Below are 24,633 nucleotides of genomic sequence, written 5' to 3' on the forward strand. Positions count from 1 at the left end.
TGAGCTTCGTTCCATTTTACGACCTTCCTTGCTGCCGTTAAGTGAATCTCTGCCGTTGTTCAGTTAATAATAGGGTTGTTAAGTGAATCTGGCTTCCCCATTGACTTTGCTGATCAGATGGTCACAAAAGGGGATCACTTGATCACTGGACACAGCAACTGTCATAAATATGAACCCGTTGCTAAGTGGCTGAATCAGCGTCATAAGTCATGTTTTTCAGAGCCATGTAACTCCGAATGGTTACTAAACAGATGTCTGTAAGCCGAGGATGGCTCTAGTGGAGCAGGTGGCAGGTTTTGGGGGAGGGGGCTTGGAGGCGTGCAGATCCCGGTCGTGATACCCCAAATTAAGGCTGGAGGGGGTCCCCCCCCAAAGGGAGCCGGCTCCAGAGGGGCTCATCAATCTCCGTGAATAGCAGAGAGGGAGGGAGGGACCGGGGGAGGGGCTGGATCGGCCCCGGATACTCCAGAGCTGAGCCAGTTGAGCTTTCAAGATGAGGACCCCAGACCCTCTTCAGGGGCTGAAAGGCAGGGAGGGAAAAGGGCCAGGAGCAGACGTGGCACAAGGGGGGGAGGGGCTGGGGGGGGGCTCAGAGGAGCTCCTGTTTTCTGGGGGTGTCCAAGCAGAGGATGCAGGGTCCCCTCGCAGCGGGTGCAAATCTGCAGGACCAGATCCCTGCAAACGGGGTTCCAGGAAACCCAGCAAGGACATGCAACAAACAAACGGTGTCACTTTGTTCATCTTCACTCTGCCTTTTTTGCTCCACGTAATCTGAGTTTCTCAAATGCACAAGGACCCCACGAGAATTCTCCGACCCCTGCACAGCCCCCTCGTGGTTGCCGGCACCCCCTTCTGGGCTCAACCCCCCCTCCCCCAATCAGGTGGGGGGGGGAGGAAAGAAGACTCTCAGCTGTGGAAAGGCCAGAGGGGGAGAGAGAGAGCCTTTGGGTAGAACTTTAGCTTGCTCGAGTCAGTGAGCCCAGCTGCGTCTGAACCAGAAAAGCGACCGACATCTCCAGCCCTTCTCCCAAGCCAATGCTGCCCCACTCCCACCCACCTCATACCTTCTATGGGTTTGGGTACAAAATGTGAGGACGGTTTGGTCTTTTTCACTCGGTTGCCTTTCATAATCTGCCCCTCTTTATTGAGTCCCAAGAACCAAGCTCTCCCCGATTCCTGCTGCCGGTACAGCGTGGAGGAATAGATCACGTAGTAGTTTTCGAAGACGGACTCCTTGAATTTGCACTCGGGTGTGAAGATGTCCTAGGGCAGAGCAGAAGGGAAAGGAAAGGGGGAGGGAGGGAGAGAGAGAGAGAGAGAGGTGAGCACACCGGCCGGCCACAAAAATCCCCTGGGGGTCTTGAAGCCCAATTCGGATGGGTGGAAAATAATGTCAGAGGAGGCAGAGCCCCTTTGGGGAGGGGGATTGGAGGGGGGGTCTGCAGGGACTCCGGGAGAGCAGGAGAAGGTCGACTGGGGAAGACCCAGCAGCAGCAGCAGCCAACCGAGTCTTGCCAAGGTGCCACCAAGAACCAAGGATCTCCCCTGCCCTGCAGCGCCTGGCACCCTATTCAGAGCTGAAGGGCTCTTTGGGGCTCTCTGAGTTCAGCGGTCTTCTTACAGACGTTCCATTACCCAACTGGGTAGCATCATCCGTGCATTGAATGTCATCACTAGCAGTGAGGATGTTACTTAGTTGGGTAGTGAAACAACCCAGCTCAGAGAGCACCAAGGGCCCCACAGTCCTCCTCCTCCTCCTCTCTTACAAGCCCCACTTCCTTCTAGCATTAATGATGTTACCTAGTCAAGTCAAGAAACATCTGGAAGAAAACCGCCAAGCTCAGAGAGCATCAAGGACCCCACCAGTCCTCCTCCTCCTCCTCCCTGTACACCCCACTCTACCAGGCTATCATGTTTCCATGAAAATAAGACCCGGTCTTCTATTTTTGGGGCTCCCAAATAAGCACTAGGGCTTATTTTTGGGGAAACGCGATTTCAGTTGATCAGCCCAGCCACCGCAGAGCACACATAAAAGGCGACAGGCTCTCGGGGGCGGGGGGGGGAACGATATTGTCCGGTAGCAACTGCAGCCCACTGGTCAGTGCACTCTGGGGCAGGTGAGTCCATTACCTGTCTAAGCAGCAGAGAGCAGCAGAGGCGCAGGGGGCGGGGGGAGGCACACAATCCAGACGTGCTGTGTGGGCTGCAGGAAAGCTGAGACACGACACGGTGGGATGGAGCAGGTGGGCGATCGCGGAAGGCTCATCTTTGCGTCTCTCGGCTTGCCCACAGCCCGCACAGAATGTCGGAGTTGCCTGCCTCCCCCCCCCCTTGTGCTTCTGCCTCCAGCTGCTGCCAGTGCTGCGTGCAAAGACAAGCCCCACCAACTCTCGGTTTTCCCACGGCCTGCACATCTGGATTGTGTGCCTCTCCCCCTGCCTCTTCCTCCGCCTGCTGCTTGGACAGGGATTCAAGTCACTCGTGCTGCGCAGGCTGTGGCCTTCACCAGGGCTTATTTTTGGGCAGGGCTTATATTGGGTGCAGGCTTCAAATTCAGACTAGGTCTTATTTTCAGGGAAACACGGTATTACCATAAAGGTCAGTCCTCAATTTATAATGTAAATAAATGTAAATGTAAATAAAAATAACCATTTCCTTAGTGACCAAAGTTTCAAACATGTTATTGGCGACCGCTTTTCACCCTTGTGACCGCTGCAGCATCCTCACATGATCAACATTTGGACACTTGGCGACCGGCTCGTATTTGTGACGGTTGCGGTGTCCCTGCTGTCACATGATCCCGTTTTGTAAGATTCACTTAACGGCCACTGTCACTAACTTAACCACAACAGAGATTCACTTAACAATGATGGCGAGAAAGGTCGTGCGATGGGACCAAACGCACGAGACAATGGTCTCAATCTGCAAGGGAAATTTGGGGCCCGCTCGTGAGGTCGTAAGGCGAGGACTCCTTTGTATCTCTTTTTTTTGGGGGGGGGCTGCGTTCGTCCGGCGTAATGTCTCCCAGCCGGAGGCTGCAGTTTGGGGCAAGTTGCAAAAATCAGTGATTAAATGAATTAAATTAAATGGTTAATGATTAAATCCCTCACTCAGCTGCCGTAGAGGAGGCAGAAGGTCAGGCCAAGGGCAGGAAAAGAGGAGAATAAAAGGAGGAAAGGAAATTGAAGACAGGAGAAGGAAGGAAAGAAAATCTGTCTCCAGGCTTTTCAATTCAGCCTTGTTTCTAACACACACACACACACACACACACACACACACACACACACCCCTACCTCTTCCATTCCTTCTAGACCACATTTGAAATCCTGGTTGCAGGACTTGGGTGTGTCATGCAGCAACCCAAGTTTGGCGAGGGAGCTGCTGAGTTTGGCCATTTCTGGTGTAGCAACTCAGCCCATTTAAGGTTCAGGGTGCAGGGCCAGAAAACGGGGAAAGCCAGTTGTGCAAACAGAGTAGATAACATAAGTCTCAGGAGCAAAAATGCGTAGGAGAGGAGAGGAGAGATTAACAGAGTTGGAAGGGACCTTGTAGGTCATCTAGTCCAACCCCCGCCCAAGCAGAAGACCCTGCACCGTTTGTGACAGATTGCAGTCCACTCTCTTCTTGAAAGCCTCCAGGGATGAAGCTCCCACAACTTCTGAAGGCAACTTCTGTTCCGTGGGTTGATTGTTCTCACTGTCAGAAAATTCCTCCTTATTGAAGGAGGTTGAATCTCTCCTTGTTCAGTTTCTCACCGTGTCTTGCTCAGTCTTTACTCCAAAGGGCTGCCCAAAGGCCTCCTGGCCAGGCGAGTGGCAGGAGGTGAGGCTGGTACATCTGCCTGCTGCCCCTGCCCATCTCTACCCCAGACTGCTCTTTCCCCTATGAGGCTAAAGGAAGCTTTGATAACCTCTACGAGAAACTAAAGTTTCCCCTCGCTGAGCCGTTTTTCCCAGCCCAGCTGCAGGCTGCCATCCAAGGACTGGCCAGGGCTTTTCCAGAGAGACCAAGCCGGCCAGGTGCTGCTCCTTTGGGAACACAGGCTGCCCATGGGATGGACGGGAGGAGTTTGTCAGCTGCACGCGTGTATGCGTGTATGGGTGTAGCTATGTACAGTATGTGTGTATGTACGAATAGGTATGTATGAATGAATGTATGTATGTATTAGATTTTATTTATCTTCTATAGCCACCCATCTTAAAAAGTGACTTTGGACAGTATCTATCATCAATATCTATCTACCTACCTATCTATCTATCATCTATCTATCTACCTATAATCTATCTCTGTCATCTATATTTATCTATCTACTATCTATTCACTATCTTCTTTCTTACATACTTTCATCTATCTTCTTCCTATTACCTTTTACCTTTCTAAATACCTTTGGTCACCACAATGTAAAAAAGATGTGGAGACTCTAGAAAGAGTGCAGAGAAGAGCAACCAGAATGATTAGGGGACGGGAGGCTAAAACATACGATGAACTGGGCAGTTCATACGATGAGCAGGAACTGGGCATGGCTAGTTTGATGAAAAGAAGGATTAGGGGACATCATAGCAATCTTCCAATATTTGAGAGGCTGCCACAGAGAAGAGGGGGGTCCACCTATTCTCCAAAGCACCTGAAAGCAGGAGAAGAAAGAACAGATGAAAACCAATCAAGGAGAGAAACAACCTAGAACTAAGGAGAAATTTCCTGACAGGACAATTAACCAGTGGAACAACTTGCCTCCAGAAGTTGTGAATGCTCCAACACTGGAAGTATTTATGAAGAGATTGGACAACCAATTGTCTGAGGTGGTGTGCAGGGTTTCCTGGGGGCTTCAGCTTTGTCATCCCAATCACACCCTGCACAAGCCTCCCAAATTAGGTCCTGTCCTCCCAAAGCCCCATTTTCCCCCTGAGAATCCCAGAGCAGCATTCATATTTCCCTTGACAACAACCCTTCAAGGTAGGAGAGACCGAAAGCGAGAGACAAACAGATGCAGGCCAAGGTGACTGTGTGAGCTTTGCAAAGTCTGGGCGTTCTGCACATACACACCTGACTGCGTGTGCACACACACACACGCACACACCGTCTGCTTAGCCCAGGGGAGGCGGCTGTGCAAACCTCAGACCTGCTGGGTTTTGCAATTACCACAAAAGGACACAGAGGGCCCTGGATGTAAAAGGATGCCGTTTAATTTAATTGGCAGGGCAGCCGGCAAATTGTCTCGCTTTAAACTTCCTATTAGGGCCGAGGAAAGCCTCATTTACGGCAATTGGATTCTCTCTCTCTCTCTCCGCTTTCTCTCTCTTCCTTGTTCTATCTCTCTCTCTTTCCCTCCCTCTCCCTTTTTCTCTCTCCCTCTTTCTTTCTCTCTCTCTCTCCCTTATTCTCCCTCTTTTGATCTCTCTCCCTCCTTTTCTGTCTTCCTCTATCTTTCTCTCTCCCTCTGTCTTTCCCTCTTCCCCATTCTCTCCGTCTTTCTCCCTCCATCCCTCTCTTTTTCTCTCCCCCTTTCTCTCCCCCCCCAACCTCAGCAGAGTGATTGAGTGGAAAAGAGGCTGTTTTTCAGGCTGCCAATCCTGGGGGCACCCAAGTGCCAGGAGCACATTATGGGGTGGGGGGGTGTCCCTCCCAGAGGCCTCCCAAAGGATGACTGCAAAGGCTGCAAGATGACCTGAGACACCCCCGCATGGCATGGGGCTTCCAGACCCCAGAGGGGCTTGGGGTTTGCCCAGAGGGAACCTCCAGGAGACCCTGCAGCTGCATCCACACAGCAGCCAAAGTTTGCACCAACTCAGCCCATGTAAGGTTCAGGGTGCAGGGCCAGAAAACGGGGAAAACCGGTTGTGCAAACAGAGTAAAAAAAGAGGTTGAGAAAAGTGCAGAGAAAAGCAGTTAGGATGATTGAAGGCCTGGAGGCTAAAACAGAGGAAGGACGGCTGCAGGATTTGGGTTGGGCTGGTCTAGAGAAAAGAAGGACCAGGGAGGACATGATCCAATATTTGAGGGGCTGCCACAGAGAGGAGGAAAGGGGTCCACCTATTCTCCAAAACCAAGAAGAAGCAACGGATGGAAAGTAATCCAGGAGAGAAGCAACCTGGAACGAAGGAGGAACTTCCTAGCAGTGAGGACAATTAACCAGTGGAACAGAAATTGCCTCCAGAAGCTGTGGGCGCTCCATCACTGGAGGTTTCCAAGAAGAGACTGGACAGCCATTTGTCTGAAATGGTGTGGGGTCTCCTGCTTGAGCAGGGGGCTGGACTAGATGACCTCCAAAGTCCCTTCCAGCTCTTTTCTGATTGAAATGCAAGCTCTGCAGACAGGAAAACGTGCCTCTCAGCACTGGCCAGCCAGCAGAGAGCCTCACCTTTGCAGCCTACTATTTTTTATTTATTTATTTTTATTGATTTTATTTGCATTTATATCCCGCCCTTCTCCAAAGACTCAGGGCGGCTTACACTATGTCAGGCAATAGTCTTCATCCATTTTGTATATTATATACAAAGTCAACTTATTGCCCCCCAACAATCTGGGTCCTCATTTTACCTACCTTATAAAGGATGGAAGGCTGAGTCAACCTTGGGCCTGGTGGGGTTTGAACAGTTGCTGTTAATAACAGGCTGCATTAGCCTGTTGAGCCACCAGAGGCCCTGCACTACCCTGCACTGAGCTTGTGCAGACCACTAAGGGGCCCCTACCCACGTACAGAGTGCTGGGGCGTCCCAGGAGGCAACCTTCCCCTCCCCCAATCCCCATCTTTGGCCCCAGTGCAGCTGCAGGAACTCCATGGGCAGCTGTTGCCAAAATAAAAGCAAGGGAGGCAGAAGAGCTGGATGGTCTCTTGGGGTTCCCTGCATTTTGGAGACCACCGATCCTGAGAGCCGGCCAAGGCAGGCCAGGTTCACCTCCGGCCACGTCCTCCAAGGTGGGGCTCACCTGGCAAAGCTGGTGGCTCAGAGAGAAGCAGCAGCTGCCTGGGAACCGCGGCACCCATCGGCCTGTGGCATTCCTGCCATGGCTCCAAGGCAGCGCCACTGGAATCCGAGCCCAAGCCAGCGGAAGAGAGGCAGCTTGGCTGACCCTCCTGATCCCTCTGCTGTGCCGTGGCCCCAAGCCCAATTTTGGAGGTGGGAAGTCAATTTTCTCTGTCACTAAAAGGTCCCCCAGGCGCTCCTGCCAAGCTCAGCGTTCAGCTGCTGACAAGTTTGTGACAGGCCAACCACAGCAGGACCGTTAGCCCCTGGCCTCGGGCAGAGAGTGGAGGAAGGGAAAGAAAGATGGAAGCGAAGGGAAGGAGGAGGCAAGACGAAAGGGAAGGGAAGGGAAAGGGAGGAGGGGGAGGGGAAAGGAGGGGAAGAGGAGAAGAGAGGGGAGAAGAGAGGGGGAGAGCGGGAAGGGAAGGGGAAGAGAGGAAAGAGGGGAGAAACCTGGAGGTTTTTAAAGAGGAGGTTGGACAACCACAGTGTCTCCTGTCCAAGCAGGGGGTTGGACTAGAAGACCTCCAGGGTCCCTTCCAACCCTATTATTCTACGTCCCTTCGACCTCAGCTGCCAGGGCATGACAAGAGAGGAGGAGGAAGATCTTTCCCCAGCCACGATTTGGAGTTTCCTAGAGATCCTGCAAAGGATCCTTGCCTGATCCAGTCCCAGATCCCATCTCTAGCTCCTCGGATGCCACCAGCTCCGCTTCTCTTCCTTTCACGCCTGAGCACCTTCTCAATTCCAAACCAGGCGGCTAATTTTAGCCCAGCTCCTGGCTTTCACGGATTGCATAATGTTTGAACTGATGTTCATGAAGCTTGCAGGGGGACGGGGGAAGAAAGAGATTGCGATGGAGCCCAGCAGACAGAACTGGATCCTGGGATGTTCTGCTCCATTAATTTCCTGGGCTCTGGATTGAAGCCAAAATCTGACTTTCGAAATGCCAGCACAGCCCAACACAATCACATGGCCCTCCTGGTTTGAAGGGGAAGGAGAGAAACACCCACCCCCACCCCCCACCCCCACTTACACTGTATATTTCCCCCTCCCCCATTGAGAGAGGAGGAGGGGGGAGGGAATGGGGATCCCCCTTTGGAGGAAATCAAGCATCCACCCCAAAGAAGAAGGGCAAACCCGTCTCTGCCTTGGGGGGCAGTTGCAGCTATGAATTCCAAATAAATTAGCAAAGTTCATGGTTTAATTGGGGAAATTTGCACTTGAATGCATCAGCCTAGAAATTCATATTTGCACTTATAGTTCAGTTCCTTCAAATGCTTTCTGACCTCAGACAACCAAGGCACAATCTGGTCCAGATCTAGACCGCACCAGGGCTTTATTCTGCTCATGGTAGAATTTATAAGTTGGAAGGGACCTTGGAGGTCATCTAGTCCAATGGGAAATCCAGCAAGTCTTGTGTCCAATGGAAGGGAATATTTGTAGGTCAGGGTGAATTATGGGGTCCTTGGAAGAAGGAGGAGGAGGAGGAGAAGGAGAAGAAGACGGTGACTATGGACTCTGTAACAGAGTTGGAAGGGGCCTTGGAGGTCATCTAGTCCAACCCTATATCATTCCAGGCAAACGATTATCCATGGAACCTGACATCTACCTGAGCCTCCTGCCTCCTCCATTGCTTAGAGGCGGGATGCCAGCATGCCTGGCCCTCTCTGGCTGAGAAGTTGGCTTGTAGCAGAAGTGAGAGCAGGACTAGAGACTTCCTGGATCATACCAAAGAATGCTGCGGTGTCAGCGGGACTCCTAAGGTCATCTAGTCCACACCCCTCTGCAATTTGTAGGAAAACCGATTTCAACCAGTCCTAAAAAGCTGCAGAGATGGAGAGCCCAATGAACACTGGAGGTTTTCAAGAAGAGACTGGACAGCTATTTATCTGAAACAGGGTCTCCTGCTCGAGCAGGGGGCTGGACTAGAAGACCTCCAGGGTCCCTTCCAACTTTGTTATTCTGTAATAACTGACTCAGGGGTAAGGGTGCTGCTTTCAGGGGGATTTTTCTGGATCCAGATGGCTGAAGGCTCTGAGGCTGATTTCCCTGTGACTGCGCCCCCAATTCCTCCTCTGGGGGCTGATGCCCAAAATCCAAAAAAATCAACATTTCAACAGAAAGGAAGTTGCAGGATCGAAAGACTTCCAAATAATCCCTGATGGAAATTGTATTTTTCTTTGGGTATTCCTGAACTTCCTTTCCACAAGCTTCTGAAGGACCTGGGACTCAAGTACAATCCCCTCTTCGCTCAACTAGCCTCTGGGGCAGGAGGGGGGCTGGGGGGGGGCGGTTTGGGCTGGTTTCAATTCAGCCAATAGGCTTTTCAGCTGCTCAGGGAGCTGCTTTAGGCCGCCCCCTCCTCCTCCCGCCTCGACCTTTGGGGTCATGGGCTGCGCAACTGAGCCACATGATTCAGAGAGACTGTCCCTTGTATAGAAAGAGGGGAAGCCCCACTCTCTACCAGCACTGGTGATGTTATCTAGCTGGGTCATGAAACGTCTGCAAAAAAAGCCAGCATTCCCCAGAGAGCACCAACCCTGCAGTCCTCCTCCTCCCACTGATGATGTTACCTAGCTGGATCATGAAATGTCTGCAGGAAAACCAACAACAACCAAGCTCAGGGAGTACCAAGGACCCCACAGTCCTCCTCCTCCTTTTCCTCCTTCCCCATTTCCCTCCTAGCACTGATGATGTTGCCTTGTTGGGTCATGAAACGTCTGCAAGAAAACAACCACCAATCTCAGAGAGCACCAAGGACCCCGCAGTCCTCCTCCTCCTCCTCTCTGCAAACCCCCCTCCCTCCAAGCCCTGATGCTGTTCCCTAGTTGAGTCATGAAACGCCTGCAAGAAAACCACCCAGAGAGCCCCAAGGAGCCCAGAGTTGAGTCCTGAGCTAGAGAGATTCTCTTCCATTGGACACAAGACCTGCTGGATATCCTCCCTCCAAAGTGGGGAGGGGGGATGTCTCTTCGTTATTTCACTGCAACTATAATTGGCCAGTTAAAGCTAAGTAGCTAACCAGGGGTCTTCAACAGGAAGGCAGCCCCCCCCCCACCCGCCCCCCCCCCCCCGTCACTGAGCAAAGGCACCAAATCCGACCCAGAACGAATCATTAAGGCCCTGCGGAGATCTTTCGGGGTTCTTTTCATTCTGGAGCCGAGCGGGGATCAAGGGTTCAGATTCTGCCGCTCGCTCCATTCTTCTCTTCCTGCCAATCCTCTTTCTGGCAGGATGAGGCCACAGTGGATCTGGCTGCCCCGAGCGAGGGCAGCACTGCCCATGTGTTTAAAGACAAAATGAAACGGCAGCTGCAGGAAACCATCAATTTCCCCAGAGCCTGTGTTTATCCAATGGATGAATCGCTCAGAGCGGCTGAAGAGGGAGAGATGAAATCAAGCAGAGAGAGGAAGAAGGAGGGAGGGGAAGAAATAGAGGAGAGAGGGGGAGAGGGCGGGAAGAGAGGGAGAGTTTGAGAGGGGCAGAGGGAGAGAAGGCTGTGGGGCCAATCCCTGTCTGCCCCTTGGCAGGCAGCTGCGAGGCCTGTCTGCTTTATGCCCACCCACCCTGCCTGGCATTTCCCAAGCAAGCCAGGCCTTTTCAGGAGGAGAGGCAAAGATATTTACCAGCGGTCCTCAACTTACGACCGCAATTGAGCCCAAGATGTCCATCGGTAAGTGAGACAGCAATGACGTGAGTTCTGCCCCCCACGGCCTCTCTTCCCGGTTGTTAAGTGAATCCCTGCAATTGTAAAGCCGCAGGGTTGTTAAATGAATCTGGCCTTCCTGTCGACTTTGTGGGTCGTAAGGTCGTAAGAGTGGATCACGAGACCGTGGGACGCTGACCGCCATAAATGTGAGTCTGTTGCCACGTGTCCCAATTTTGATTGCTGCAACTGTCATAAGTGTGAAAAATGGTCACAAGCCCCTTTATCAATGCCCTTGCAGCTTTCAACGGTCACTAAACGAATGCATGTTATTTGAGGACTTCCTGCATATCCTAAATTGGGAACCGCCCATCCCCCTCACGCAGCAACTCACGGCTGTTGATCAAGTTAAATATAAAAAACATAAACGCTGTACATAAATATTATATTTATATTTTATTAGGAAGCAGTTAACATTCAAAGTCACAAAGGCCAGGAGGCAGAGGGGCCCCACAGCTGCCTTCTCCTCTTGGAAGCCCCCAGCAAGTGTGAAAAATGGCCGGAAGTCACTTCTTTCAGTGCCTCTGCGACTTCAAACGGTCACTAACTGAACTGTTGTAAGTTGAGGACTCCCTGAAGGGGCTTGTGGGAGGGAGAGTAAGAGCCCTCAGGGCCTCCAAGTCATGTACCGCACTTATACAGAGGAATTTATACAGAATGTATCCACTTATACAGAGGAATTATTGAGTCTGTCATTTGCACCTCTATAACTGTCTGGTTCGGTTCTGCAACCCAACAAGAAAAACACAGACTTCAGAGGATAATTAGAACTGCAGAAAAAATAATTGCTACCAACCTGCCTTCCATTGAGGACCTGTATACTGCACGAATCAAGAAGAGGGCCGTGAAAATATTTACAGACCCTCGCATCCTGGACATAAACTGTTTCAACTCCTACCCTCAAACGACGCTATAGAGCACTGCACACCAGAACAACTAGACACAAGAACAGTTTTTTCCCGAAGGCCATCACTCTGCTAAACAAATAATTCCCTCAACACTGTCAGACTATTTACTGAATCTGCACTACTATTAATCTTCTCATAGTTCCCATCACCAATCTCTTTCCACTTATGACTGTATGACTATAACTTGTTGCTGGCAATCCTTATGATTTATATTGATATATTGATCATCAATTGTGTTGTAAATGTTGTACCTTGATGAACGATCTTTTCTTTTATGTACACTGAGAGCATATGCACCAAGACAAATTCCTTGTGTGTCCAATCACACTTGGCCAATAAAAATTATATTCTATTCTATTCTATTATCACAGTCGCAGAGGATCCTCTTCTGACCTTCTGAGAAGCAAAGCCAAAGGCGGAAGATGGAGTCACTTGTCAGCTTAACAAATGCAGTGATTCGTTTAACAACGGCGCTGAGCAAGGTCTAACATGGGGCTGGAACTCATTTAGCAAGGGTCTCAGTGACGGTCATAAGTCAAGGACTATCTGCAAAGCCATTGGCTTGGGCCTTTTCAAGGGGATCTGGCTGCCCCGAGCGAGGGCAGCACTGCCCATGTGTTTAAAGACAAAATGAAACGGCAGCTGCAGGAAACCATCAATTTCCCCAGAGCCTGTGTTTATCCAATGGATGAATCGCTCAGAGCGGCTGAAGAGGGAGAGATGAAATCAAGCAGAGAGAGGAAGAAGGAGGGAGGGGAAGAAATAGAGGAGAGAGGGGGAGAGGGCGGGAAGAGAGGGAGAGTTTGAGAGGGGCAGAGGGAGAGAAGGCTGTGGGGCCAATCCCTGTCTGCCCCTTGGCAGGCAGCTGCGAGGGCCCGTCTGCTTTATGCCCACCCCACCCTGCCTGGCATTTCCCCAAGCAAGCCAGGCCTTTTTCAGGAGGGAGAGGCAAAGATATTTACCAGCGGTCCTCAACTTACGACCGCAATTGAGCCCAAGATGTCCATCGGTAAGTGAGACAGCAATGACGTGAGTTCTGCCCCCCCTTTACGGCCTCTCTTCCCCGGTTGTTAAGTGAATCCCTGCAATTGTAAAGCCGCAGGGTTGTTAAGTGAATCTGGCCTTCCTGTCGACTTTGTGGGTCGTAAGGTCGTAAGAGTGGATCACGAGACCGTGGGACGCTGCGACCGCCATAAATGTGAGTCTGTTGCCACGTGTCCCAATTTTGATTGCTGCAACTGTCATAAGTGTGAAAAATGGTCACAGGCCCCTTTATCAATGCCCTTGCAGCTTTCAACGGTCACTAAACGAATGCATGTTATTTGAGGACTTCCTGCATATCCTAAATTGGGAACCGCCCATCCCCCTCACGCAGCAACTCACGGCTGTTGATCAAGTTAAATATAAAAAACATAAACGCTGTACATAAATATTATATTTATATTTTATTAGGAAGCAGTTAACATTCAAAGTCACAAAGGCCAGGAGGCAGAGGGGCCCCACAGCTGCCTTCTCCTCTTGGAAGCCCCCAGCAAGTGTGAAAAATGGCCGGAAGTCACTTCTTTCAGTGCCTCTGCGACTTCAAACGGTCACTAACTGAACTGTTGTAAGTTGAGGACTCCCTGAAGGGGCTTGTGGGAGGGAGAGTAAGAGCCCTCAGGGCCTCCAAGTCATGTACCGCACTTATACAGAGGAATTTATACAGAATGTATCCACTTATACAGAGGAATTATTGAGTCTGTCATTTGCACCTCTATAACTGTCTGGTTCGGTTCTGCAACCCAACAAGAAAAACACAGACTTCAGAGGATAATTAGAACGGCAGAAAAAATAATTGCTACCAACCTGCCTTCCATTGAGGACCTGTATACTGCACGAATCAAGAAGAGGGCCGTGAAAATATTTACAGACCCCTCGCATCCTGGACATAAACTGTTTCAACTCCTACCCTCAAAACGACGCTATAGAGCACTGCACACCAGAACAACTAGACACAAGAACAGTTTTTTCCCGAAGGCCATCACTCTGCTAAACAAATAATTCCCTCAACACTGTCAGACTATTTACTGAATCTGCACCAATATTAATCTTCTCATAGTTCCCATCACCAATCTCTTTCCACTTATGACTGTATGACTGTAACTTTGTTGCTGGCAATCCTTATGATTTATATTGATATATTGATCATCAATTGTGTTGTAAATGTTGTACCTTGATGAACGTATCTTTTCTTTTATGTACACTGAGAGCATAAGCACCAAGACAAATTCCTTGTGTGTCCAATCACACTTGGCCAATAAAAATTATATTCTATTCTATTCTATTATCACAGTCGCAGAGGATCCTCTTCTGACCTTCTGAGAAGCAAAGCCAAAGGCGGAAGATGGAGTCACTTGTCAGCTTAACAAATGCAGTGATTCGTTTAACAACGGCGCTGAGCAAGGTCTAACATGGGGCTGGAACTCATTTAGCAAGGGTCTCAGTGACGGTCATAAGTCAAGGACTATCTGCAAAGCCATTGGCTTGGGCCTTTTCCAAGGGGGATCTGGCTGCCCGGAGTGCTTGACAGATGCCCCTTCCTCAATTCGGCCGTCCAAAGAGGAGAAGCTTTACAAGGTCCGGTTCAGAATCGGGCAAAGCCAAGCCCTGGGATCTCTGCACCCCTTTAGCTCACTCCTCCTCCACATGCTTAGTGGGACCCCCAGGCCGTTTCTAAGGGGCACAAGGGGTGGGGGGGGGAGAGAGAGAGAGAGAGAGAGAGAGAGAGAGAGAGAGAGAGAGAGAGAGAGAGAGAAAAGAGCCATTGGCATCCCCCCCCCCCCCGTGCCTGGCCCTGTTCCTCCACTTTTTTGCAAATTTTATGACACCGGATGTTGAGGCATCCATCTGTCAGTCAGGCAATTCCACATGCAGAATTTGGTATGCAGGGAGGGGGAGGGGAAGAGGAGGGGGAGGGATGCTCCTAGAGGGCTACTTGACCTGTCAGCAAAGGATACTGCGGATCCCCTCAGGCCAGCCCCCTCCCCTTTTCTTCAGCTTCCCACTGCTCAAATCTGTGAGATGTTTGCTTTGTCCCCGCTCTGTCTTTCCCTTTCCAGGGCATTTCTATTCCCTTGCAATCTGGACTCTATCTTGTCCTTCCAAGTAGGAAGGGGGCATCTAAGCCTTCCCTTCCAGCAGGGATAAAGGAGGGAGGGAGGGAGGGAGGGTTGCAAAGGGGAAAATCGAGATGCAACTAGACACAAAGACAGTTCCTTCCCTCCTGCCATCACTCCGCTGAGTGCGGCCTTTCTGGTATTATCCTTATCCTTATTCTGTTGCTTTGCATGTACATTGAGACCTTCTGCAATGGAGACGAATTCCTTTTGTGTCTAATCACACTTGGTCAAATAAAAATATTCTGATCTGTTCTAGTTCTGCTCTATTTCTATTTCGGTTCTGTTGTCCTGTCCTTTGTGTCGTAAGTCAAGGACTGCCTATATATTGGTTTAATAATGGACACGTCTCCTCCCTGGCCATCTCCCCTAACCCCCCTCCCCTACCAGGGAAGGCTGATGCCCCGGAGAAGATGGGTTACTTTTAGCACTATGGACAGCTCTAAAGTCCCCCCTCCAGATGTTCAGAGTTGTGGCCGTTGTTCACACTGCAGGGGTGCCTAATCACTGCATTGCCACGCTCTCTGAAACCATAAATTAAAAATAGATTAAAAATGGGTGGGGGCAAGAGAGCGCTTCTCTCGGTTCCTGTGGACACAGCCTTGGATGGTCCTGCAAAGCTCTGGCCCTTGAAGGTGGTTTTAATGAGTCAAAGTCAAGGCAGGTAGAGCCCCTCCCCCCTCCCCTTATTTCTCAATAAGAAAATCCTTTCTTACTGAGCACCTAGAAGCCAAACGTGGCAAATTTCAAGTTTGTAGGCTTTACAGTTCTGGAGATTTTGTGATGATGTGTGAGTGGTTTTCACTTTTATATATATAGATGCTGCTGAATTCTTTACTTGGGTGCTGGTTGGATTGCTGCAAACTCTAACATTTCTTTGCCACAACTTCTGGAAAGCTCATTTCCAGGCTAGTTGACCCCGTGAGATCCCCTGTCAACCCTGTCAGGCTCTCCCTCCCACAAGCCCCTTCAGGGAGTCCTCAACTTACAACAGTTCAGTTAGTGACCGTTTGAAGTCGCAGAGGCACTGAAGTCCTGTCAGGTAGGCCAGACCAAAGTCAGGCACAGCTTGGATTCCAAGAATCTGATACCTCAATCCAGCTGTGGAACGGAGCTTGGCTGGGCCGGATGGTGCCGTGTGGCTTTTTTTTTTTTTATTGAAAGAGTTTTAAAAAACAAAAACATTTTCCCCCCCTTTTTCCCCCCTCCCTCCCAAAAAAAACCCAACCCCTTCCCCCCTCCCTCCGGCTTCCCGGGTCAATCACAAGGTATTGTTATACATAAACCAAACATAGAATAAAATTTTCCCTTCCAATCCAAATAACCACATCCAAAGCTTTTCATCTCCCAACCCCCTCCCCATTAGATAACTTTCTAATTATTCAAAGGCAATCTGATATTTCTTAATCTGATATCTGTTTTGTAGATAATCAATCCATTTTTTCCATTCAATTAAATATCTTTCCTGCGTATTGTCTTTTAAAAACGCTGAGATTTTAGCCATCTCAGCCAGATTAATAACTTTCAATATCCATTCTTCTATTGTAGGTATCTCTTTGAGACGTTTCTTCCAGCTACTGTGAGTTGTAGATTTTTGCGTATGTTTTCATTATTTTAAGCATGGTAAGCTGCCCAGAGTCAAATACAGGAGACGGCTGGCCATGCAAATCCACTAAATAAATCAATAAATGCTATTTTATTGCTGTGTGGAGAATTGTGGGGTCCTTTCTTCCTTGCAGACATTTCATGACCCAAACTAGGTAACATCATCAGTGCTAGAGAGGAAGGGGGTTTATGGAGAGGAGGAGGAGGAGCATAGCTGGCTGGAGAATTCTGGGAGTTGAAGTCCACAAGTCTTAAAGCGGCCAAATTGGAAGACCTCTGCACTAGCGAGTTCCAAACAGGATTAACCCTTTTGGGACAGGACAAAGCCAGCCAGAAGCTGCCCACTTCACACGTTCCTTCACGCCTCCTCCCTTAATCCACCAGGAAGCACCTTTAATTTCATTTGTTAAAAAACCAAAGGCGTGACCATTGCTGGTCACACCTATAACTCCATTTCTGAAGTCAGAAAGGCAGATGCGGGAGCCGTGGGGCAAGGGGTGGGGAAGCCGCTATTATCGCTCATAAATTTAATTCCAGCTCAGCCGTGCCCGGAACAGGATTTCCACAGAGCAGGAGGCAAATTCACCCAGCAACTCCATAAATAAGGCAGGGGAAAAAACGTGGCTGCTAAAGAGGTTTTCACATGAGACATCAAACCACCTTTTAAGCCAGCAGCGGTTTTTGAGCATGGAAAGGATTTTCCAGCCTAGAAATCAGGAGAAATTTCCTGGCAGTGAGAACAATTAATCAGTAGAACAGAAATTGCCCCCGAAATTGCTCCATCACTGGAGGTTTTTATTGGACAGCCATTTGTCTGGAATGGTCTAGGGTCTCCTGCTTGAGCAGGGGGTTGGACTAGAAGACCTCCATGGTCCCTTCCAGTCATAGGTTTCTATAATTCTATGAGGCTTCGACATTACCAACCAAGCTGCCCTTGTGAATTTCACAGTTGGGATTTGGGGTTCTTGGTAATATTTATTGGCTGAGGAAAGCCAGATTCAACAACTTTGGGTGATTAATTGTTTTGGAAAGAGGTTGCCTGCCGAATCAGCACGATCCCTGCCTATGGGAAGCAGGAGACAATTTCTCACCAAATGGCTGAGCATCTGTTGGGAGAATGAAGGATGGAAAGGACGGCAGGTTTTGATTGGAGTCTTTCTCCGCCCAGCAAGTGCTCCGGCTGCCAAGGAGGCCCCTCTCTGCCAGGTGTACCTGGTTATGTGAAGACCTGGCAGGGGCATCGGCCAGAGAACTAAGCCTGAGGACAGGGATTCTCACTCGGGCTCTCCGCGCTTTAATCTCCTGTGTGCATCCAGCCCTCTGGATAATTTAAGGCTGGGTGCACTATACAAACTTCAAGTGTTAGTTAATCTGTTTCCTAAGTTAGGAAGGAGCTATATTACATTTATTAGGTGAGTACAGCTGCCTTATGTTGACCGAAGAGAGTATTTGTAGCTCCGGTTTGAACTGTGGGGTTCTTGGGGGTCTCTGAGTTTGGCTGGTTTTCACAGATGTTACATTTTCCAGCTAAACTGGGTAAGTATATATTAACATATATAAACAGAGAGCAAACCCCACTCCCTTCTAGCACTGATGATGTTACCTACTTGGGTAATGAAATGTCTTCAAGAAAGCCACCAAGCTCAGAGAGCCCCAAGGACCTCACAGTCCTCCTCCTCCTCCTCTCCACAAACTCCTCTCTCTTCCGGCATTGATGATGTTACCTAGTTGGGTAATGAAACGTCTACAGGAAAACAACCCATTTCAGAGAGCACCAGTGACCTCATATCACTCTGTCAGGAATTTACCCCTTATTTCCAGGTTGGCTGTCTCTTTAACAAGCTTCCCTCCATTCCTTCTGCTTTCAGGTGCTTTGGAGCAGGGGTCTCCAACCTTGGTCCCTTTAAGACTTGTGGACTTCAACTCCCAGAGTTCCTCAGCCAGCTGAGGGACTCTGGGAGTTGCAGTCCACAAGTCTTAAAGGGACCAAAGTTGGAGACCTCTGCTTTGGAGAACAGCCCCTCAGATACTGAAAGATTGCGAAAATGTCACTCCTAGGCCTTCTTCCCATTAAACTGGATAGACCCAATTCCAGCAACTGTTCTTTATATGCTTCCCAGGCTAAGGCTGAATTCCCACAACCAGGAGTCTGACATATCTGCTCAAGGTTGGCCCATCCTTCCCTCCTTCCCAGGTCATCAATCTGAGGACCCAGATTGTTGGGGGTGGGGAGAGATGCTGACAATGTAAACTGCTCAGAGAGGACCGTAAAGCAGTAGCAGCACTTAGCTATTGTTGTTTATAGGCCATGCAGGCTCCCCTGGCTTGCTGAGTAGCATGTCGTGGGCGTATTTTGTCACATCCAGATATATGTCTGGAGCATTCCCACAATCGCCTGAGAAATTACTCGATCAAAAGTAAGATACAGCCAGCCGGACAAGAGCGATTCTCAACAAATCCTGGCTGACTTTTGAAAGTGCTGTATTGTTTTTCAGATGCTGACAGATAATCTGGTGATGAAGTGCATCTGTAAGATTTTAGGCACAATGTCAGACCCATCGACCAACCGTAATGTCGTTTTCCACCTTTCTGAAAACCGAGACAAGATTTGCCCTCTAGTACTGCACTTCTTCTTTTTACAAGGTTTTTTAAAAAAGTAATGGGATATTAGATAGTTCGGTCAGACAACCAGCAAGCTTCTTTTAAAACTCTAAGAAACCATCTATTATTTGTGGGGATTCAAAGTCAGAAGATAGCAAAGAACCATAGGTTGGAAGGGACCTTGGAGGTCTTCTAGTCCAACCCCCTGTTCAAGCAGGTGATCCCAAACCATTGCAGTCAAGTGGCTGTCCAATCTCTTCTTAAAAACCTCCAGCGATGAAGTACCCACAATTTCTGGTGGCAAGCAGTTCCGCCGGTTAATTATTCTCACTGTCAGAAAATTCCTCCTTAGTTCTAAGTTGCTTCTTTCCTTGATTAGTTTCCACCCATTGCTTCTTGTCCTGGTGCTTTGGAGAATAGTTTGACTCCCTCTTCTTTGGGGCAGCCCCTGAAATACTGGAAGACTGCCATCATGTCTCCCCTAGTCCTTCTTCTCACTAGACTGGACATACCCAGTTCCTGCAACCGTTTTTCATATCTTTTAGCCTCCACTCTCCTAATCATCTTTGTTACTAAGGGGTCAGGAAGGGTCTGTTGGGGAGGGCCTGTCACTCAAGATCCTTTTGAACTTTAAGTCTCTCTTCCAAGGTGTAAAGATCCCTCCTTGTCCACCAAGCCCCTTGCATTTCCTACGAAGATAAGCTTTGAGAGAGATCCTTCAATCACAGAATACAGAATAACAGAGTTGGAAGGGAGCTCAGAGGTCCTCTAGTCCAACCCCCTGCTCAAGCAGGGAGACCCTTTCGCATTCCAGACAAATGGCTGTCCAATCTCTTCTTAAAAGTCTCCAGTGATGGAGCAGCCACAACTTCTGATGGCAAGCTGTTCCACTGGTTAATTCTCCTTAATTCCGGCTTGCTTCTCTCCTTGGTTAGTTTCCATCTGCTGCTTCTTGTAGATCTTCCTGCTGCCCAGTCTCTCCTCAAAGGAACCTCGGAGAAAGTTGAGGATACTCATCTCTTATCATTTTATGATTTTCACTCGCAGCCGGGATACCGTTTTGCTTTGTTTTTATTTTGAACCTATTTATTAGGATTCCATCTTCCTCTTTTATGAATGTATCAATAAAGGGTTTACGTAGCCCACCCTTAATCAGTTCGGGTCAAAACTGAGCAAGTGCATTTGCGAAGCAGGCTACACGGAGCCAGGTTTAATCGTGGTTAGGGGCAGGAGGACACTTTGGGACTTGTAGCACACGGTGCCAGTCAAAGCGCCGGGGTTTGTTTAGCACTTGGTGAATTGTGCAAACGCAGAAGAGGGTTAATTCAGAATCCAGGTTAAGTGTTTGATGTGAACATCGCCTTGGAGAGTTGCTTGGTGAACATAATGTTACAGTGATGAACTTCTGGATCTTCTGGAGTAATGAAGGACTCTGGGGAACCCACAGCGCACACGGCCTGCCTGCTAATCTTTAAAAGCTTCCTTAATTACAGTTGCTTAAGCGCTACTCACACACACAAACCCTCACACGCACACCCTGGCTTGCTTCACTGCACCCTGGCCACGTAATGGATGTGGGTAGGGAAGGACAGGAGCAAAATTGAACGCTACGGTTGCAAGGGACCTTGGAGGTCTTGTAGTCCAACCCCATGGCCAAAGCAGGAACCCTTATACCATCTCAGACAAACGATCGTCCAATCCTTTCTTGAAGACCTCCGGCACCCACAACTCTGAGAGGCAAGCTCTTCCATTGGTTGCCCCAAATCTCTCTGAATGGCTCCATCACCCCTCAAGGGACAAAATACAGTAAGGAAGAGAAAAAATTAAATAACCCCGTCCCACATCCCTTAACGGCTGCCTTGGTAAGACCACAGTTGGAATATTTCATCCAGTTTTGGTCACCACAATATAAAAAAGATGCTGAGACTTGTGGAAAGCGTGCAGAGAACAAAGATGATTAAAGGACTGGAGGCTAAAATATATGAAGAGGTTGCAGGAATTGGGTATGGGTAGTCTAGAGAAAAGAAGGACTGGGGGTGACAGGATAGCATTGTTCCAATATTTGAGAGGCTGTCACAGAGAGGAAGGGGGTCAACTTATTCTCCCAAGCTCCAGAAGGCAGGACAAGAAGCAACACTGATGGACATAATTTAGCATTCCATACATGAGCAGAACCAACACAATATTGCAGCCAATACAGACCGCAAAACGAGAGGGGTGCATCCTATGTTGTTTCTGTAACCCAGACTGCACCCCCCCCAGTACATGGAATTGTACCCTTCCCCCCCACCACCACACACACAACTCGGTTCCCCCTTTCTCCAACCTGTTATTTATTCTCCCTAATATTTTATGCAACAGAACCTCTGCTATAAATCCAGAATATCTCCTCCTCAAGGACCCAGATTGTTGGGAGTCGTAGGCTGACTCTGTAAACCGCTTAGAGAGGGCTGTAAAGCACTGTGAAGCGGTATATAAATCTAAGTGCTATTGCTATTATAATATTTGAGGGTCTGCCCCAAAGAAGAAGGGGTCCACCTATTCTCCAAAGCACCTGAAGGCAGGACAAGAAGCAACGGATGGAAAATCATTACAGAGAGATCCAACCTAGAATTAAGGAGAAAGTTCCTGGCAGGGAGAACAAGCAACCAGTGGGAGGGTCTCCCTCCAGAAATGGTGGGTGTTCCAACACTGGAGGCTTCTAAGAAGAGACAGGACAACGATTTGTCTGAAATGGTATATAAGCTTTCCTGTTCAAACAGTGGGGGTGAACTAGAAGACCTCCAAGGTCCCTTCCAACTCTGTTTTTCGGATCTGAATTTCATCGACAATTTAATGTTTGTTAGAACCTTGTAAAATTATGGAACTGCCCACTACCACATACGCTGAACCGCAAACACAGCACATTTTATGCCAGTGGGATTGTTAATGATTTGCTGCTCCCAAATGCATTAAAAATGAGATAAGCACTTGGGGGAACCACTGATCAAGAAAACGCCCAATCACAGTTAGAAGGATATACATATTGAAAAGAGGGGATGAAGGAAGGACTTGGGTTTGCTTTTCCAGCTGCCAAACCAGAGGCTTCATCTTTGGGCAATACACTTTTGTGTGTGTGTGTTTGTGTGTTTTGTGCAGTGTGTATTTTGATATACAGCTTTGATAGTTTCTGAGCTTTTATGATATTTTCGTGACATCAGCCTTGACCAGAATCCTTGAGAAGGGGATATTCTGGATTTATAGCAGAGGTTCTGTTGTATAAAACATTAGGACGAATAAATAATCAGTTGGAGAAATTGGGGGAGAAGGGTACAATTCCATGCACCTGGGGGGGGGCACACTCTGGGTGAGAAAAATGTCACTCTCATTTTGTGGTCTGTCTATTGGCTGCAATATTGTGTTGGTTGTGACCATTTATGGAATGCTAAATTATGTCCATCAATGTGATGCCGGGGAGACCTGCTTCCCCTTGGCTGCCATGGGGGCTGCAGACCTCTGGAATTCCTCTCCAGCTGGAGTCTCAGCTGCCCCCCCCCCCACAAAGGATGCCGCCATGTCACACAATCACAAAGTGGGTATGCAATGCAGAATCCTCCCTCCTGGGACTCAGAAGGGAGGTTGATTTAACTGGTCAGCCACGATGCCTGAGGTTAGAAAGCATTTAAAAAACTCTTGAATTGCATGAGTCTGTAGAGATTCTCAGTCATCCAGGTATTGGCTGTCCCAAAGGTGCTTTTTTCAGGAGGCAACTGGACTTTCTGGGGTTTTTTCTTTGAAGACGTTTTGCTTCTCATCCAAAAAGCTTCTTCAGCTCTGACTGGAGGGTGGGGAAGGGAAGGATTTATATTCCTTGCAGACAGCTGATCATTTGCATCCTTTGAGAGGGTCCATGAGGCCACTTAAGAGGTTTGTCTGTGTCCTCAGGGTCACCTGAGTGGTGCAAAGGGTTCCTGTGATCTGCAATTTTTCAGAGCTGGAATTTCAAAAGCTGCAAATTGTCAGAGATGAAGAAGCTTCTTGGATGAGAAGCGAAAGATCTTCAAAAGGAAAAACAAGAAAGGTCCAGTTGCCCCCTGAAAAATAAGCATCTTTGAGTCAACCATGACTGGATGAGTGAGAATCTCCACAGAAAAGTCTGGATGGTTATGGAGGAAGCCCCACCCAAGGAAAGACCCCCGAAGAAAGAGGCCAGAAGGAAGGGCTCAGGGGCCGAAGGAAGGACCAGCAACTGCTCCAAAGTAACCAGGCCAATTTTTGGAACCTCCCGGACTGAGGCTGGATCTCTTCCAAGCCCTTCTCCTCCCCAAGCCATCTGCCATCTCCTCTTTCCGACAGAAGCTTCTACATGTGACAGATTGCCAGGAGAAGATAATGGGGGGTTTCCTTGCTCTTCTGCATATTTGCAAATAAATCGGGGCTTTTTGGACATTTCCTCGGAAAGCAACGCAGCGGGACGAAGAGCCTCGTCTGCAGATCTCTTTCCTCCTGCCCGGCTCCGTTTCACACCTTTTTAACTTCTCAGCTGGGGAAAAGACGCAGAACCCCCACCCCACCCCCGTTAAATTGTCCTTCACGGAAAATGCTCCTCACAATGGCAGCCCAAAGTCTCTTGTTCCAGCCATTATCCACTCCCCCACTTCCCTTTTCATAATCTGCCTGATGCTCGGTTGGAGAAGGGGGGCTACGTCCCTTGGAGAAACCCCTGCACCCTCTGAAGCCGTTTCCAAAAATATCTAGGCACTTGGAATTCTGCATCCAGTTTTGGTCACCATAAAAGATGTTGAGATCCTGGAATAAGTGCCAAAAAGAGCAACAAAGATAATAAAACAGAAGGATGGTTGCAGGATTTGGGTTTGGTTGGTCTAGAGAAAAGAAGGACTGGGGGGGAGGGGACATGATAGCAGTGATCCAATATTTGAGGGGCTGCCACAGAGAAGAGATCGAATTATTCTCCAGAGCACCTGAAGGAAGGACATGAAGCAACGGATGGAAACTTATCAAGGAGAGAAGCAATCTGGAATTAAGGAGAAACTTCTTAACAGAGTGGACAATTGATGAGTAGAATGGCTCTCCCTCCAGGCATTGTGGGTGCTCCATCACTGATGGTTTTTAAAAAGAAACTGGACAACCATTTGTTCAGGATGGAATAAGGTCTCCTGCTTGAGCAGGGGGTTGGACTAGAAGACCTCCAAGGTCCCTTCCCACCCTGTTATGCTATGATTTGTGTTATTTTGCAGCTGCAGCATGCGGCTCTCGGCTGCCTCTCCAACCCCACCAGGGAGCTGCACAGGATTTTCTTCCTGTCCCAGGTGGGCCGTTTCTGTTTTTCTAGAAACAAGAACACCCTGGAGCACATCAGCTCCCCAACAGGTTTCCTCCCAATCCTCCCGTTCTCTTGCTGCAAAATTCACCTGCTCGCTGCCTAAAACTGCTTGATGGGATCTGAATTGTTTCCTTGCTCAATCTGGATCTGCCAGCTGAAGGTCAATGGAAGGGAACCTCCGAAGATCACAGCTGAAGTGGGGGGTCCTGGGTTGAAGCTCTGAACTGGGCTGTTTCCTTGCAGACATTTCTGGGTAACATCATCAGTGCTAAAAGGGTGGGGGGTCTGCAGAGAGGAGGAGGAGGAGGAGGAGGACTGTGGAGTTAGAAGAGATGGGGGGGTTGGAGAAAGGAGGAGGAGGAGGACT

General features: G+C 49.0%; 1 protein-coding gene across 2 annotated transcripts in view; it reads right to left on the reverse strand.

The window, feature by feature from the left end:
* The window catches only part of FGF12 (fibroblast growth factor 12), a 172,927-nt gene that overhangs the window by 4,053 nt on the left and 144,241 nt on the right, over positions 1-24,633 (reverse strand). For both annotated transcript variants that reach the window (XM_058188945.1, XM_058188944.1), the window contains exon 4: positions 1,065-1,263. In XM_058188945.1, coding sequence (XP_058044928.1) covers positions 1,065-1,263 — 199 coding nt within the window. The remainder of the gene's footprint in view (positions 1-1,064; positions 1,264-24,633) is intronic.

This window comes from Ahaetulla prasina, chromosome 6, assembly GCF_028640845.1.
Source record: "Ahaetulla prasina isolate Xishuangbanna chromosome 6, ASM2864084v1, whole genome shotgun sequence".
Taxonomy (NCBI): Eukaryota; Metazoa; Chordata; class Lepidosauria; order Squamata; family Colubridae; genus Ahaetulla; species Ahaetulla prasina.